The sequence below is a fragment of the Akebia trifoliata genome, chromosome 9 (genome assembly GCF_017979445.1).
Source record: "Akebia trifoliata isolate Shusen 1 chromosome 9, ASM1797944v1, whole genome shotgun sequence".
NCBI lineage: Eukaryota > Viridiplantae > Streptophyta > Magnoliopsida > Ranunculales > Lardizabalaceae > Akebia > Akebia trifoliata.
In genome coordinates, this window is record NC_141383.1 from 25277991 (window position 1) to 25296182 (window position 18192).

The following is an 18192-nucleotide window of genomic DNA, read 5'->3' on the forward strand; positions in this document are numbered from 1 at the left end:
AAAAAAAACAAATGGAAAAAGATGGAGCTAAGACCTAAGACCCGATATAAACTTATACTCTCAAAAGTAATGAGTCACTCATGTCATAATTTATTTTTAATGTTACTAGAAGGTGGTATGTGCAAATACACTTGAATTAAAAGGGTTTGTTTGTAATTTAATATATTAATTAGATGTTTTTACAATAATATATAATAAAAAAAGATATTTTTGTAATTTTGAAAACTAATCAATATGATTTTACGGTCGTGGAGTACAATTTTCTTTATTTTGACCAAATGATCTTTGATTATATTAAATTCAAATGTAAAAATGGGGGTATTTGTGAGATCCAAAATTTGGTGTTGAACCATTTCTATTCCAAATATATATATAGGAAGTGTTCGAAGGTCCTAAAGAGAGCGAAACATTTTTCAGAATAGGGTTACAAGTTTAGGAATGAGTTAATTTTTTGTGAGAATGATCTATATGGTGAAGAGATCATCCTCACCAAAAATTAGCTTATTCTGAAATTTCCAACCCTAATTTACAATTTAAAGAATTATAGATTGTTTGTTTTTCGTAAATCACTTTTGATAGGGTTAGAAGGTTCGAAATGGACTGTTTCTTTGTGAAGATGATCTCCTCATCATAGAGATCATCCTCACAAAAATACCAGCTTGTTCCAAAATTTCTACATTTAAAAATTGTTTGGCTCTCTTTAGGGCCTCCGAATGCCACTCTATATATATATATATATATATATATATATACAAGATTGATTTTTTGTGAGGATGATCTCTATGGTGAATAGACCATCCTCATCAAAAATCAGCTCATTTCGAAAATTCTAACCCTAGTTTACAAGTTGAAGAATCGTGGATCATCCATTTTTTGTAAATTACTTTTGATGGGTTAGAAGTTTCGGAATGGATTGATTTTTGGTGAGGGTGATTTCTATATCAAGGAGTTCATCCTCACAAAAGATCAACCCATTACAAAACTTTTAACCCATACATTGAAAAAATGTTTAACACAATGTTTGGCTATCCTAGGGCCTCCGAACGCCACCCTATATATATATATATGAATTCTCTTTTTTCATAAAATCTATTTATAAAAAATTAATAATATGATAGATGGAGTGAGATTCTTTATAAAATATAATTTTCAACATTTTGAAAATAGATTCCTATAATTTGGGAGCAAAGATTAGAGAAAGATCAACTCCTAAAGTACCATCACAAGGTTTGGGAGCAAGAGTAACACCCTTAACAAAAGGATCCGGTCACAAAGATTAGAGCCTTGAAAACAGGCGTAAAACATGATTAGACTTTAATCACATTCTTTTAGGAGCTATAGTAGAAAAGTGTTAATCAACCAATTACTCCAAAAAATCGATCAATTGGAGAGGGGGAGAACTATGAATATAAAAAGATTACAAGTCAAATTTGAGAGTGGAGGAAAATATATACTCAACATTCCCCCTTGCCCATAAGGGTGGAAAGAATCAAATCCGTGACTTATACAAACCTAACGCTTTGATATCATGTGAACCAATCATTTACTCCAAAATATGATAAATCCTTATTACAAAGATCAATTTCAGGTCATTTTTCTTCTATTTGGTAAGATGTCTCCCTCTCTATTAATATTGATCATTATGTCAAACTTCTCCCGAATAGAAGAAAAATGAGTTGAAATTGATACTTAATGAGATTAAATAATTTTTATCTATTAAAGAAGATACGATACCCACTTTCACTTTTATGACATCTTAACTGTAGATAAAATAATGAATATTAGTAGAGGGAGACGTCTTACCTAACTCATTACATGCACACATAACCTCCATGGAGCTCTCACTTCTATTTGGGAAGCTACCACGAAACCTACATTTGTCTTTATTAACGTTAAGTATTTTTTTTTTTTTGCCTTTTAAATATTAGTGAACTGATGTCTCCTTAAATTACTTGTGCTGGTGCATTGCATAGAGTTTATCTTGGCAACACATCGAAGCCAGCTTTTAAGGAGGTTGGAACAAAACATACTTTGTCGTATCTTCATTAATTTCACTAAATCTTGTATCACAAGCCCTCATAATTCTATTCATAGATGCATAAAATAGGCATTTAATTTATATCAGATGCGTGGCCTTACGAGATGCGTGTATAAGTTTCACAACTAATAGGATCAGGCTTCAATACAGACTTTGGCCTCTAAAGGGTTCATTGTACACGTCTCGCCTCACATTTTTATTTTTTCTTTCTGGAATTGGATAAAAGACTTAGCATCCTTTTTAAGGAGGGGCACTTGCACGTCTCCTTCGGCGACACATACCATCTCATGAGAATGTCCTAATGGGCTTCTGTCTCTATAAAGCCATGATTCGTCGATCATGACAATAACGTACCCAAGAATTATAGGTAGATTTATGTTAATTGGAACATATATTGAGACCGATCAACTTGCATCCCAAGATCAGAAGTTGCACTTTAACTTTCAAGTTCGAATTGGAACCTTCTCTAGCCTGACTATCTTAACAGTTACAACAGCCGCCATACACTATATATCCTTGAAACTCAGATTATTCTTTCCCTCGTTCAATGTTTAAAGACTCTATCGATGATTGGAAAAAATTTAAAATTGATTGGCAACCATTTGACTCTCGTACAATTTGATTGTCATGATTTGGATTTATTAAATATTTTTAAAATATGACCTTTCTTTATCAACATCACCCTTGATCATATATAATTCTTGCTAGGGGCTTAGGTTAATAATAAAGAAAGATAGACATTGATTCAAGTCAATAACTGAGATCATGAACTAAGAAATGGGGCCCAGGACATCCGTATAGGATTTGTAATCAAGAAAACTTTTCGAGTAAATTTGTTAAAGAAAAATTACATCCAAAAACTCCTGTGGATAATTTCAACAAAAGGAACCAATGCAAGGAAAAAATATATATACGTAACGATAGAAAAATTACTGTAGAGAAGGAAAAATTTTCTAAGCAGCCATGGAGGGCCTAAGTAGTTTCTTTTCTTTTGCAAGGCATTTAACTTGAAAGCCTAATTCCCTGAAATGAATTCCGGATCATGTAATGGTTTTTTTTTCCTTATCTATTTATTTATTTTTAACTTTTTTAATGTATGGGCCCTGATGATTGCGTTAATACATATGGATTTAAGGAAAGTAAACAGTTTGGTCGAAAGTCGAAACAAGCTAGGGCTTACTGGCTTAGGACCTAGATAGTCAACGAATAAACGTTGATCTTATAAGTTCATTGAATCATAGTTTTGAGTTGACTTGAAACTCAGCGGAGTCAACTTTAATTGGATTTCGAGGTGATTCAATCCCCAAAACTCAATAGAATCACGAGAGATTTACAACATGGCAGACCTATCAATTGCATTTGAGTCGTGATAATCTGAATACCTCACGTGGCAAACTCGATCGACTACCTGATTTGACAAGTTCAGGAATAATAGATCTGCTCTCCTTAAGAAGCCGTGTAATTCTCAAGGAGCGCCAATATACAATTCCAAACTTGTCACGTCTGGGTAGTCAATTGAGTTTGTTACGAGGGGTAATCAAATTACCATGATTCATTACATTTTTATTACAAAAAAGAATCGTGTTGGGGTGATATAAAGGGAGACATAAGGGTGACAAAAACTCGTGGTGTCGTGCACATTAACGTAGAAGCTTTTCCATGAGATACGTGGAAAAAACATCTATGATTATCCACCACATCATTTTGTCACTTTTGTGTGTCCATTTGTGTCATTCCAACATTTTCCTACGAAAAATTCTCTCCTTATCTAATTTATTACACAACAAATCTTAGAGTGGGACCTACATCATTGTAAGTGGTTAAATACCTATTATACTTTAAGTTTTTTAATAATATCTATTATATAAAAATATGGACAATACATGTTTGATTAAAAAAAACTTAGGGTATTATAGGTTTTAATCTCTATATAAGATGTGAGTCCCACTTCATGATGGTTTGTTAAGAAAGAAAGTCACTTTCCTTACTACTATGACCGCATCAATTCGTTGCATTTAAACCATGATCTAATGCCACATAATTAGAGAGTACGCAATTCTAACATCTTGGAATCCTTTTTTTTCCTTCTAAAAATAGTTAATTAAGCCATTAAATTTTAGTATTAAATTTGAGAGTTCGGTAGTCGTCTATTTTCAACATCATGGATCAAGCTCAAAATAACTTTTTTTTTTTAATTTGATTTTTCTAAATATGAGTTTTTCCATGTAATCTAAAAAGTTGTGGCGTTCAACCCCAATGTGATAGGATTTCAAATCTTACTAAATTTGTCGGGCTAGCTTGGTTAATGAAGAAAGGTTTGCTGAACTACAAACTTGAGAAAGCAAAGGAGTTTTGCAATAAAAATCAAGGATGCACATTGGATCGGTTTTTTAGTTAATTGATTCGGTTCAAGCAAAATTTTTTGAAAAATCAATTCCTTCGTTCCATCTCTGTTGTTCTCTTTCCCATCCGACAAAACCCTTTGTTTGTTTTTTAAAGGAAACAGTAGTCGTCTACTGTCATCACCCCTCACTAGAGATTCGATCATCGTCGTCGTTACCTCGTCGAAAAAGCTGAAAAGGAGAGAATTTAATAAGTATTTAATTTAAAAAATTGAAGATATTATAGGTAGTTAATCTTATAAATATTGTGGGTCATACTCTATGGTTTGTTGGGTAACAAACTTGGTAAAGTAAGTTATTTGGAGTTATTAGAACTCCAAAGGGAGTTTTTATAATAAAAATGCAACAATGATGTTTGCCCTTGTAAATCTCTCTCTCTCTCTCTCTCTCTATATATATATATATATATATATAAAACATCCCCACACAGCTCCCTCTCGAGTTTGTAAATAAGAACTCCACGAAATCAAGAAAACTAGGACTCTCAGGCACCATATTTGATTGAGTACTCCGACTAGCCTAACTAAGTTAGTAAGGATTTCACCCTCACTAAGGACCTTGGATTTAACTTGTTGCATCCAAAAATATGATCAATGCTTTAGGGTTGTAGAGGATAACATTCTATGAATTTTGAAGAAAAAAAAATCACCGTTGAATTCAATTTTAAGTTTGGGAGTTACATGGAAGTTCGGTAGTCATCCATTTTCAAATCCTTATATAGAGTAAAAAAAAAAATTATTATTATTTTCGCATCCATTTTCAAATCCTTATATAGAGTAAAAAAAAAAATTATTATTATTTTTGCATCCATTTTCAAATCCTTATATAGAGTAAAAAAAAAAATTATTATTATTTTTTATTTGAGTTTTTCGAAACTTAGAGGGTTGTGGTGTTGGATTGTTGAGGTGGTAATCCATTTGAGCAAAACGACCCTTAATAAGGCTCAAATCTTTATTAGTTAGGAAAATGTTTCTCTTTCCTCTATGTAAAAAGGCATTTCTATTTTGATAATCAATGACTTAGTGGTATATTTAGGTGATCCGAGAACCAAACCAAACTAAAGTCGATTTGGGTTGATTTAGTTCTAGGGTATAGTCGGTTCAATTTTGTTTCGGATTTGTAAAAACCGATCAAGTTTGATTCGGTTACAATTTTTCTCGAATACAAACAAAACCAAATAGTGTGCACCCCTAATAAAAATGCAACAAACATATCTTCCTGATAAATCTCCTAGAATCATTTGCCAAGTACATGTTAATTTTGACTCATAAACTTCGCTCACTCAACTTTGAAAATGCATCAAATCAAGTCAGAAATAGGACCGACCTATTGATTATGAGGATGGTTCAAGGGACAACAAATTTGACAACAAGTGTGATAATGATTTTTTGTAAACCATTTTGATGTGGTTTGAGGTTTCAAAATAGGCTGATTTTTGGTGAAGATGATCTCTATGGCGAGGAGATCATTCTTATTAAAAATCAATCAATTCTGAACTTCTAATCCCAATTTATAAGTTGAAGATTCAAGGCCCATCATTTTTTTATTTTTATTTTTATTGTAAATCACTTTTGATGGGGTTAGATGTTTTGGAATGGGCTGATTTTTGATGATGTCTTCAGTGATTAGGAGATCATTTCACTAAATATCAGCTCATTTCAAAACTTCTAACCCTATTAAAAGTGTTTTACAAAAAACCGTTGTCACACTTGTTGACCGAGCCATCCCGATTGATGATATAATAAATTTTTATGAAGAATGAAAATAGATCATAGAAATTTTCCAAATAATTAGCCAAGTTTTCAAAAATATTTAAGGTATTACAGGTATAGTAATAGAGCTATCACATTCTCTGAACACGTAGAGGTGTCAATACTGTAATAGTTTTGTCAATACATGTAATACTTTTGATATTTTCAAAATTTTCTATAGTTAATTGAAAAATTATTCCTTTAAAATATTAATAATTGTTCAAATTTATATTTTTATTTGAGCTGAGCTGCACATTTTTGACATGACCTGACTCGTGAACATTTGAGTGCAGTCAAGTTTTTTAAAACTAAGCAATGTATCCCCCGAGAGAGAGAGATTTGCCTTTACTATTCGATCAAGATCACAAGCCATTTTGCCAGTATCACCATTCATGAAGGCAAGACCATATTTTAAGGAAGCCCATCATAAAATATTAAATCAACACTTCTATATAAATGAAATCTTAGTAAATAGTGAGAAATCAAATAGTTCCCAAAAGAGAGAAGCTTTGTAAGAAATGCAAGTCCTCTTATTATATAACTTAATTACTACATTTCATTTCCAAAGATCAATCCAATTCAACCCGTCTGGTCTAGTGACCAAAGCCTAGAAATAAGAAAAGTAACAAGAGAAGAAGATAGATAGGATTAAAGATGATGGCCAATTACATAAGTAAACTCCTAATTATAGCTGCTTGGGCACTATTCATGTCTGTATTTGCCAATAGCTCCGATAATCGCTCACTTAGGTCGTCGACCTCCCGGTGCAAGTTCTTAATATAGTTGCATGTCTCCTGTAGGACCTTACCAGCTGATACCTACATCAAACACAACGTTAATTAACAACAAATCTCAACTACTAGTTAAATAAAAGTGGTTGTCATGGGGGCCCTCCAGTTCCCACATTGATACTTATAAATGCCAACCCTAGCTAAAATCACCAAGGCAATAAAATTAAAAGAAAATGCATATAACCACAAAAAATTTTACGTGACCCGGCCATGCGTCTATGGTCACGGATGAGATGAGAGCGATTCACTAACTCTGGGTCCCTATACCCCAAGCAACCATTTCAAAACCTCGTTTCCTTGTTTGATTTCCCTCTTTTATACCCCCAAATGAGTTGCATTATATACATACCCAAAATGAAAATACCAAGGCCTTAATTTCAGCTTGTAAACTAGGGTTAAGCACGAAGTTATGGTGATTAATCAAGTCACCAACTAGATTTAAGATATTTGTTACAAAAATAATTTACTAATGCACATTAGTGTGCATTAGTAACTTGATGTAACCCAACCCATTTGTAGCCAATACAAGATGAGATGGTTGATATGACACAACTCATATTTCAAAGAAAAGATAGATCACACGTATAAAGAAGTAAGAGAACCCCAAATTAAATACCTTGTCTGAGCTCCTATTGCGAAGCTCGGGAACAAGTTGTTGTAACTTTGTTACAAGATCATTGATCTGTTCATCGCTGATCCTCGAACCACCTGACTGCTTAGACCGAGATCTCCTGCTCGACATCTTTGAATTGAGGTGTGTATGTTTGTGTCAAAAACAAGTTGAAGAGATGGAAGATAGGAAGAAAGACAATCAAAGGAGACAAATTGTTGATATTTGTTGGAAACAAGATAGTCAAAAAGATGATTATGGGGAAAAGAAACAGAGAAAACTTACACAGAAAGGGGAGAATATAAAAGACAAGTTATGGGGAGAGTGAAAATGAGAGAACAAAGGAGAAAAAAAAAAAGTGAAAGAGCACAATAACACAAGTAATGGTGTTGTGGGTGAAGAAGACAAGTGCATGGGAGAAAGCTTAGGGTTAGTGTTGTTTTTAAATAGCGTGTATGAGAGAGAGAGAGGGAATCAGATATAGATACGGCAAACTAGAAAGAAGAGAAAGAAAGCTCTTTCGGTGTGTCAGTGTGGACACGCAAGGCCATGTTATTTTATTGATTTTTATAATTGTTAATTAAATTAAAATGGTAAATTAATAAAATTTTAAAAAAGAACTAAAAATAATTAAAATAACTCATCAAAACTCATTGGATTCGTTTTTGACATGGATACGTGGGAGAGCGTCCCGTTGTTGACTGGTCGATATTCACACTCCACGCTCTTCTCTACCTGGTGCATTCATGACACGTGGTGCCACGTTAGATATAAATCATGGACTAAAACCTACTAATAATTAAGGAATTTAGTTGTTAATAAATAAAGAGTCATGATAATCTAACTACCCCACATGCATATTCAATCGACTATTTGACGTGACAAGTTCGAGAATCATAGACTTGCACTCCTTGGGATACACAATTCCCTCGAGATACACTTCTTTATAGGGAACTGCAGCCAAGTATCCTGATGAATCTTTAGGGTAGTCGATTGAGTTTGCTAGGTGGTAGTCAGATTACCACGATTCATAAATTAAAGTTAGGTATGATCTTCAAGAATTTGAGTTAGTTACATTACATATAAGTTTTAATTTATGTAACATTATTTTGAATTATATTTAAACAAATTATTAAAGTACATTTAGGTCAACGAGTCACCCCGTTTATGTATATAACGCAAGAAAATATAAGTTTCAATTAATTTTAATAACTTTTCTATCCTCAAATGACCATGCGCAACATCAAATATAAATTTAAGATGGGATGAAAACTAATGTTTTCTAGGAATTAACATATGACTAATGATAATCTAACACACTTTTTCTAGACCCCATACGCTTCCTGACCTAGTAGTTACAGAATCATAAATCTTTTCTTGTGTATTCCAAAGCAAAAGATCTACGATTCTGTGATGGCGACATACAGGAGACGTCAAAAAAGAAAGCGTTAGATTATCTTAGTATATATGTCTTGTAAATACCCATTCTTAATAATTAGTTTGATGGAGAACTACGAACCTCTTTGAGGTTATAATTGTCCAGTTTAATATATATATATGGGTGTCATTCGGAAGCCCTAAAGAGAGCCAAACATTTTTTCAATGTATAGGTCAGGAGTTTCAGAACGGGCTGATTTTTAGTGAGGATGATCTCCTTGATGTAGTAATTATCCTCACAAAAAAGCAGTCCATTCCAAGATTTCTAATCCCCTCAAAAGTGGCTTAAAAAAGTGGACAATCTACGATTCTTCAACTTGTAAGCTAGAGTTTGAAGTTTTTGAATAAGCTGATTTTTGATAAGAATGATCTCTTCACCATAAAGATCATCCTCATAAAAAATCAGCCCATTCTGAAGCTTGTAATCCCTATTTTGAAAAATGTTTGACACAATATTTGGCTCTCTTTAGGATCTCCAAATGCTTCCCTATATATATATGGTGGCGTTCATAGGCCCTAAAGAGAGTCAAACATTGTGCTAAACATTTTATCAATGTATGGGTTAGAAGTTTTAGAATGGGCTGATTTTTTGTGAGGATGATCTCTATTATGAGGAAATCACACTCAACAAAAATCAGTTCATTCTAAAACTTCTAACCCCATCAAAACTGATTTACAAAAATAAGACGGTCCACAACTCTTCAACTTGAAAACTAAGTTTTGAAATGAGCTGATTTTTTGTAAGAACGATTCATTCACCATAGTGATCATCCTCACCAAAAATCAACCCATTCCAAAACCTATAACCCCTATTTTGAAAAATGTTTGGCTCTCTTTAAGGACATCGTTTGGAACGTGGACATACACATAACCATAGATGCTTCTCACTCGTATCTCGATGAAAAGCATGGTTCTATATATACATCCACATCAGCAATGTCCCAAAAGATGCCAATTTCAATGTTACTGCAACATTTTCCACATATATATGTTAAAAAGATGCAACAACAACGAAACCTTAGCCCAAGGATTTGGGATGGACAAGACGATTAATGTTTTTCTATTCTACCATGGCCAACTCTTTCATTGCTGAAAGAGAGTTTAAATATGTTTTCAATACCTTTAGCCATTTAATTTTTGGATTTTTCTAAGACATTCAACATGAATTTTTTTTAATTGAGATTGTAATTAGCATTCATTGATCATGCCCAAATCATATTAGTAGATTTTTAATTAATTTATTATTTATTAGAACTATTCTTACATTTTTATTATTTTTTTGAAAGTATTGTTTTTCTTTTCTCATTTTATCTTTCTTAATATTTTAACTTACTCATCTCAACATCTTCATATGTGCCATGCTCAATTTGTTATATTTTTTCCTCAGTTATTTCATGATATATCAGAAAAGGGACATGATCAAGATCCAACATTTTATCCAACATGTTCTGTAAATTGGACTTAGAAGTTTCGGAATGGGCTGATTTTGGTGAGAATTGTTTCTATGGTATTTTTTTTTTTTTTGCTAACCGAGTGTCCAGGCCAGCTTGCGCGCACCACAACTAATCTCGGGGAGAACTACCACAGCAACCCACCGCCATGGTCCCCAGTTAAATCATGAGAAAAATTCAATAGAGAAATTGAACCCGTGATGTGCGTCTAACCCACATTTCACGTGCTCAACCTTACCACTTAGGCAACCCATGGGTGGGTAAGAATTGTTTCTATGGTAAAAAGATCATTTTCACCAAAAATTAACCTATTACTAAACTTCTAATCCCATCTTACAAGTGAAGAATCATGGACCGTCAATTATTTGTATACAACTTTTGATGGTGTTAGAAAATCTCCTTACAAAAAAATCAGCCAATTTCGAAAACTTCTGATCCCAATTTACAAAACACATTAAATAAAATATTGGATAAAACATTGGATCTTGATCCTGTCCCATTAGAAAAATATCATTCAGGAATTGAAATGCCCAAGTAACTATGATCTCTCTTATATTAGAAAAAAAAAAAACATTCTCGGCACGTAATGAGGAACAACCCACTAATCTCAATCAATCTCACTGGTTATTTCTATCCTCTAGATTTTGATATATATATATATATATATATATATATATATATATATATATATATATATATATATATTTTTTTTTTTTCATCATGGCTTCGAAGCCAATGCCTTTGACCCAATGACATGACCATGATAATAAATCAGAATCTTTTTGGCCACGAATATTATCACATGTCTTGCCTTTTTTCAAGTCTACTCACCCATGGATGTTGGGTTGACCTACTCATCCCATCATCCATCATGGGCTTCATGACTATGTGCAAAGATTTTTACTTGTAGCTTATGATGAACATCAGCTAATTACAATAATAGTTGTGATAATATGATTCGTGAAGTGGAATACTCAATCAACCCTCTGACGTGATAAATTCAGAAACCTTAGATCTATAAGCCTTGGGATACACGATTGCACTTCATCATAAAAAAATATATCCCAAGATGTACAGATCTACGATTCCCAAACTTGTTCACGTCATAGAGTTGATTGAGTATGCCACCGGGCGAGTCATATTATCAGGACTCATAAATTAAACTGAAGGCCTAGGTCTACTAAAAAAAATATAATTAATTTGCTTACTACGTGGCGGACTTGGTGCTCCATGTATCAAGCCTTTATCAGGGCTGCAGGTAGCAACCTATCTAAATCTCTGTCAGCTTTAATAAACTACTTAAGAGAGTAAGTATTAAGAATCTCATTGGGCTCTGGGCTTTACATGTAATGTTTATTTTATAGAAAAGGCCCGGCCCGCTTTGGCCAATAAATTACATTCAGGCCTGTGGGGGCCTGCATTGACATCCTAGGAAGACTAGAGTGTGAAGTGTGATCAGTACTTCTGTGCATCACAACTGTGCAAAGACTATTTAATTTGCATGTGACATGAAACAAAAAAAAACATTTGAGTGTGCTAGTTTTACTGCATCATATTTTTATAGACAAAAATATGCAACATATCAAGGACGGACACGTGTCAACTCATTGATTTTGATAGACAAAAATATGCAACATATCACGGACGGACGAAAAGTGTGATTGGATTTTGATCTGATCTGTGGCTATATACACAATACCAATCATGTAAATCCTTTTGTTTGTGTTAGTTTTTTTCTAGTTGTTCTTTTATTTTTTTCACACTATAAGTAGAGAGAGGATGTGTTGTACGAGAGGATGATTGATTTTTGTTAATTTGACTCAATTCTAGCTTAAGCATTGGAGACTCACTGGCAAGTACCACATGGGTGCCTTACAATGATGAAGGAGACAACGAACATTGAGATCAGTACATTATTGAACTCAAGATGTTGGTGATGAAGTAAAAGATCACTTTACTTGTGATGCTTTAAGCGGATAAATCTCCTGATCCAAATATTGGCTAGTGATCTAGGCCAGGAGTTAGTACCACACACCTACTAATATGGGTTTTGGAAACTTCTGTGTGGTTGGGTTCCATTCCAAAAGGGTGTGTGGGCCATGGGGATACACTGCGTTATATATATATATATATCTAGGGTCTCATTCAGCAACAAACATTTTGGCAAAACATGGGTTAGAGGTTTTGAAATGGGCTGATTTTTTGGGAGGATGATCTCTATGGTGAGGGGATCATCATCACCGAAAATCAGCCCATTCCAAAACTTCTAACCCCATCAAAAATGATTTACAAAAAATGGACGGTCCACGATTTTTCAACTTGTAAATTGGGGCTAGAAGTTTTGGAATGGGCGGATTTTTGGTGAGGATGATCTCCTCACCGTAGAGATCATCCTCACCAAAAATCAGCCCATTCCAAAACCTCTAACCCATGTTTTGAAAAATGTTTTGCCAAAATGTTTGTTGCTGAACATTTCCCATATATATATATGTGGGTCACGTTCCTAAGACTCATATTGAGACTCACATTGCGACACACCGTTTTGTCTTATATGGGCAAAAATGTTTGGAATGAGCTGATTTTTTGTGAGGATGATCTCTGTGATGAGGGGATCATCCTGGAAAAAAATCATCCCATTCCAAAACATCTAACCCCATCAAAATTGATTTACAAAAATTGGATGGTCTATAATTTTTCAACAAATATTGGACGGTCTAGAAGTTTCATAATGAGCTGATTTTTGGCAAGGATGATCTCCTCACCATAGAGATCATCCTCACAACAAATCAGCCCATTCCAAATATTTTTGCCCATACAAGACAAAACGGTGTGTCGCAATGTGAGTCCCAATATGAGTCTTAGGAACGCTGCTCTATATATATATATATATATAATATTATATATATATATATATATATATATATATATATATATATATCTATATATATATATATATATATATATATATATATATATATATATATATATAGGGTCCCGTTCAGCACCCTAAGTTTTACCACACACTTTAACAAACGTGTTTTGTCTTACATGGGTTAGAAGTTTTGGAATGGGCTGATTTTTGGTGAGGATGATCTCTATGGTGAGGAGATCATCCTCACCAAAAATCAGCTCATTCCAAAACTTCTAACCCCATCAAAAATGGTTTACAAAAAAATGGACGGTTCACAATTTTTCAACGTGTAAACATGGGGCTAAACATTTCGGAATGGGCTGATTTTTGGGGAGGATGATCTTCTAATCGTAGAGATCATCCTCACCAAAAATCAGCCCAATCCAAAACTTATAACCCATGTAGGACAAAAAACATTTGTTAAAATGTGTGGTAAAACTTAGGGTGCTGAACATTTCCCATATTATATATATATATGGGAAATGTTCAGCACCCTAAGTTTTACCACAGCACCCTAAGTTTTACCACACATTTTAACAAATGTTTTTTGTCCTACATGGGTTATAAGTTTTGGATTGGGCTGATTTTTGGTGAGGATGATCTCTATGATTAGAAGATCATCCTCCCCAAAAATCAGCCCATTCTGAAATGTTTAGCCCTATGTTTACACGTTGAAAAATTGTGGACCGTCCATTTTTTTGTAAACCATTTTTGATGGGGTTAGAAGTTTTGGAATGAGCTGATTTTTGGTGAGGATGATCTTCTCACCATAGAGATCCTCACACAAAAATCAGCTCATTCCGAAACTTCTAACCCATGTAAGACAAAACGCGTTTGTTAAAGTGTGTGGTTAAAACTTAGGGTGCCGAACGGGACCCATATATATTATATATATATATATATATATAGGGGGCGGTTCGTGGGACGTCCTGGTAAACCAGCTGAGAAACAGATGATTGAGAGCGTTGGATATGATGAAAAAATGGGTTCGGATCGCATGGGACATCAAATCATTTTTTTTATAACAAATGTAACGAATTTCAAATACCTCCTTCTATTTTATTTTAATTTTTTAAAACCCTCTTCTCTCTCTCTCACTTCTCTCTCACTGCTGTCTCACTGTGTTGTAAATGAAACCCTCACATTCCTCTCTCTCTCTCTCTCTCTCTCTCTCTCTCTCTCTCTCTCTCTCACTCACTCACTCACTCACTGTGTAATACAAATGACAAAGCCCTCCAATTAATTTATTTTAATTTTTTTTTTTTAAAACCTTCTTCTCTTTCACTGTCTCACTGTGTAACACGAATGACGAAGCCCTCTCATACCTCATTCTCTTCTCTACTTATCTCTTTCAATCTTTATCCTCTATTCCCTTTATCAAACAATATTCCATTCACGGTTCCTCTCCATCCAAACAAAATACCTCACTTCATGGACGATGTTATCATGTAAAAAGTGAACACAGGGCGTATGTTACTATTTTTTTTTATAAGTGTAAAAATATATTAAAGAGAAATTTGATGTCCCCGTTACATAAACACTTGACTTCACCACCTGAAATTATCTCTTGGTGGACCTGAACAGAAGAAATACCCAGCTTATACTCAAACACAATGGTTAGAAATCCCCAATAAAGCTGAATTTGTTGTATCCTCAGTGGGGGGCTCAAGCTTGCTTAATCAAAGAACAAAGTTGCCAACATTTCAGATTATGCAAGTGGGGACCCAATAGAGAGAGAGAGAGAGAGAGAGAGGAGAGAGAGGAATGAGAGGGCTTCATCGATTTGTGTTACACAGTGAGACAATGAGAGAGAGAAGTGAGAGAGAGAAGAGGGTTTTAAAAAAATTAAAATAAAATAGAAGGATGTATTTGAAATTCGTTACATTTATTATAAAAGAAATGATTTGATGTCCCATGCAATCCGAACCATTGTTTTCATCATATCCAACGACTCTCAACCATCTGTTTCTCAGCTGGTTTATGGGACGTCCCACGAACCGCCCCCATATATATATATATATATATATATATATATATGAACAGCGTTCCGAAGACTCATATTGGGACTCACATTGCGACACACCGTTTTGTCTTATATGGGCAAAAATGTTTGGAATGAGCTGATTTTTTGTGAGGATGATCTCTGTGATGAGGGGATCATCCTGGCAAAAAATCATCCCATTCCAAAACTTCTAACCCCATCAAAATTGATTTACAAAAATTGGACGGTCTATATAATTTTTCAACAAAAATTGGACGGTCTAGAAGTTTCATAATGAGCTGGTTTTTGGCAAGGATGATCTCCTCACCATAGAGATCAATCCTCACAAAAAATCAGCCTATTCCAAATTTTTTGCCCATATAAGACAAAACGGTGTTTTGTCGCAATGTGAGTCCCAATATGAGTCTTAGGAATGCTGTTCTATATATATATATATATAGGGAAATGTTCAGCACCCTAAGTTTTACCACACACTTTAACAAACGTTTTTGTCCTACATGGGTTAGAAGTTTTGGAATGGGCTGATTTTTGCTGAGGATGATCTCTATAATTAGAAGATCATCCTCCCCAAAAATCAGCCCATTCTGAAATGTTTAGCCCCATGTTTACACGTTGAAAAATCGTGAACCGTCCATTTTTTGTAAACCATTTTTGATGGGGATAGAAGTTTTGGAATAAGCTGATTTTTGGTGAGGATGATCTCCTCACCATAGAGATCATCCTCACCAAAAATCAGCCCATTCCAAAACTTCTAACCCATGTAAGACAAAACACGTTTGTTAAAATGTGTGGTAAAGCTTAGGGTGCTGAACGGGACCCATATATATATATATGCGTTATTTGGCCAACAGTTTGGCAAATATTTTGGCAAACACATTTTTCAAAACATGGGTTAGAGGTCTTGGAATGGGATGATTTTTGGTGAGGATGATCTCTACGATGAGGAGTTATCATCACCAAAAATCAGCCCATTCCAAAACTTCTAACCCCATCAAAAATGGTTTATAAAAAATGGACGGTTCACAATTTTTCAACTTGTAAACTGGGGCTAGAAGTTTTGGAATGAGCTGATTTTTGGTGAGGATGATCTCCTCACCGTAGAGATCATCCTCACCAAAAATCAGCCCATTCCAAGACCTCTAACCCATGTTTTGAAAAAGTGTTTGCTAAAATGTTTTGCCAAACTGTTGGCCAAATAACGGGACCCATATATATATATAGGGTCCCGTTCAGCACCCTAAGTTTTACCACACACTTTAACAAACGTGTTTTGTCTTACATGGGTTAGAAAATTTGGAATGGGCTGATTTTTGGTGAGGATGATCTCTATGGTGAGGAGATCATCCTCACCAAAAATCAGCTCATTTCAAAACTTCTAAACCCATCAAAAATGATTTATAAAAAATGGACGATCCACGATTTTTCAACCTGTAAACATGGGGCTAAACATTTCGGAATGGGCTGATTTTTGGGGGGAGGATGATCTTCTAATCATAGAGATCATCCTCACAAAAAATCAGCCCATTCCAAAACTTCTAACCCATGTAGGACAAAAAACGTTTGTTAAAGTCTGTGGTAAAACTTAGGGTGCTGAACATTTCCCATATATATATATATCTATATATATATATATATATATATGGGAAATGTTCAGCAACAAACATTTTGGCAAAACATTTTTCAAAACATGGATTAGAGGTTTTGGAATGGGCTGATTTTTGGTGAGGATGATCTCTACGGTGAGGAGATCATCATCACCAAAAATCAGCCAATTCCAAAATTTCTAACGCCATCCAAAATGATTTACAAGAAATGGACGGTCCACGATTTTTCAATTTGTAAACTGTGGTTAGAAATTTTGGAATGGACTGATTTTTGGTGAGAATGTTCTCCTCACCGTAGAGATCATCCTCGCCAAAAATCAGCCCATTCCAAGACCTCTAACCTATGTTTTGTCAAAATGTTTGTTGCTGAACGGGACTCATATATATATATATATATATATATAATATATATAGGGAAATGTTCAGCAACAAACATTGTGGCAAAACATTTTTCAAAACATGGGTTATAGGTCTTGGAATGGACTGATTTTTTGTGAGGATGATCTCTACGGTGAGGAGATCATCATCACCAAAAATCAGCCCATTCCAAAACTTCTAACCCCATCAAAAATGAATTACAAAAAATGGACGGTCCACGATTTTTCAACTTGTAAACTGGGGCTAGAAATTTTGGAATGGGCTGATTTTTTGTGACAATAATCTCCTCACCGTGGAGATCATTCTCACAAAAAATCAACCCATTCCAAAACCTCTAACCCATGTTTTGAAAAATGTTTTGCCAAAATGTTTGTCGAAATGTTTGTTGCTGAACGGGACCCATATATATATATATATATATATATATATATATATATATATATATATATATATAGGTCAGTTCAGCACCCTAAGCTTTACCCTATACTTTAACAAATGTGTTTTGTCCTACATGAGTTAGAAGTTTTGGAATAGGCTGATTTTTTGTGAGGATGATCTCTATGGTGAGGAGATCATCTTCACCAAAAATCAGCCCATTCCAAAATTTCTAACCCCATAAAAAATCGACGATCCACGATTTTTCAACTTGTAAATATGGGGCTAAAAATTTCGGAATGGGCTGATTTTTTATGAGGATGATCTACTAATCATAAAGATCATCCTCAACAAAAATCAGCCCATTCCAAAATTTCTAACCCATGTAGGATAAAACATGTTTGTTAAAGTGTAGGGTAAAGCTTAGGGTGTTGAACATTTC

General features: G+C 34.3%; 1 protein-coding gene across 1 annotated transcript; it reads right to left on the minus strand.

Moving 5' to 3' along the window:
• Positions 1–6699: 6699 nt before the first annotated feature.
• On the minus strand, positions 6700–8035 carry LOC147394983 (transcription factor PRE6-like). Its single transcript, XM_086454006.1, has 2 exons — positions 7599–8035; positions 6700–7009 (listed from the first exon to the last, which is right to left on the minus strand). The coding sequence occupies exons 1-2, from the start codon at positions 7722–7724 to the stop codon at positions 6857–6859; spliced, it is 279 nt and encodes a 92-aa protein (XP_086310132.1). The 5' UTR covers positions 7725–8035; the 3' UTR covers positions 6700–6856.
• Positions 8036–18192: the final 10157 nt, after the last annotated feature.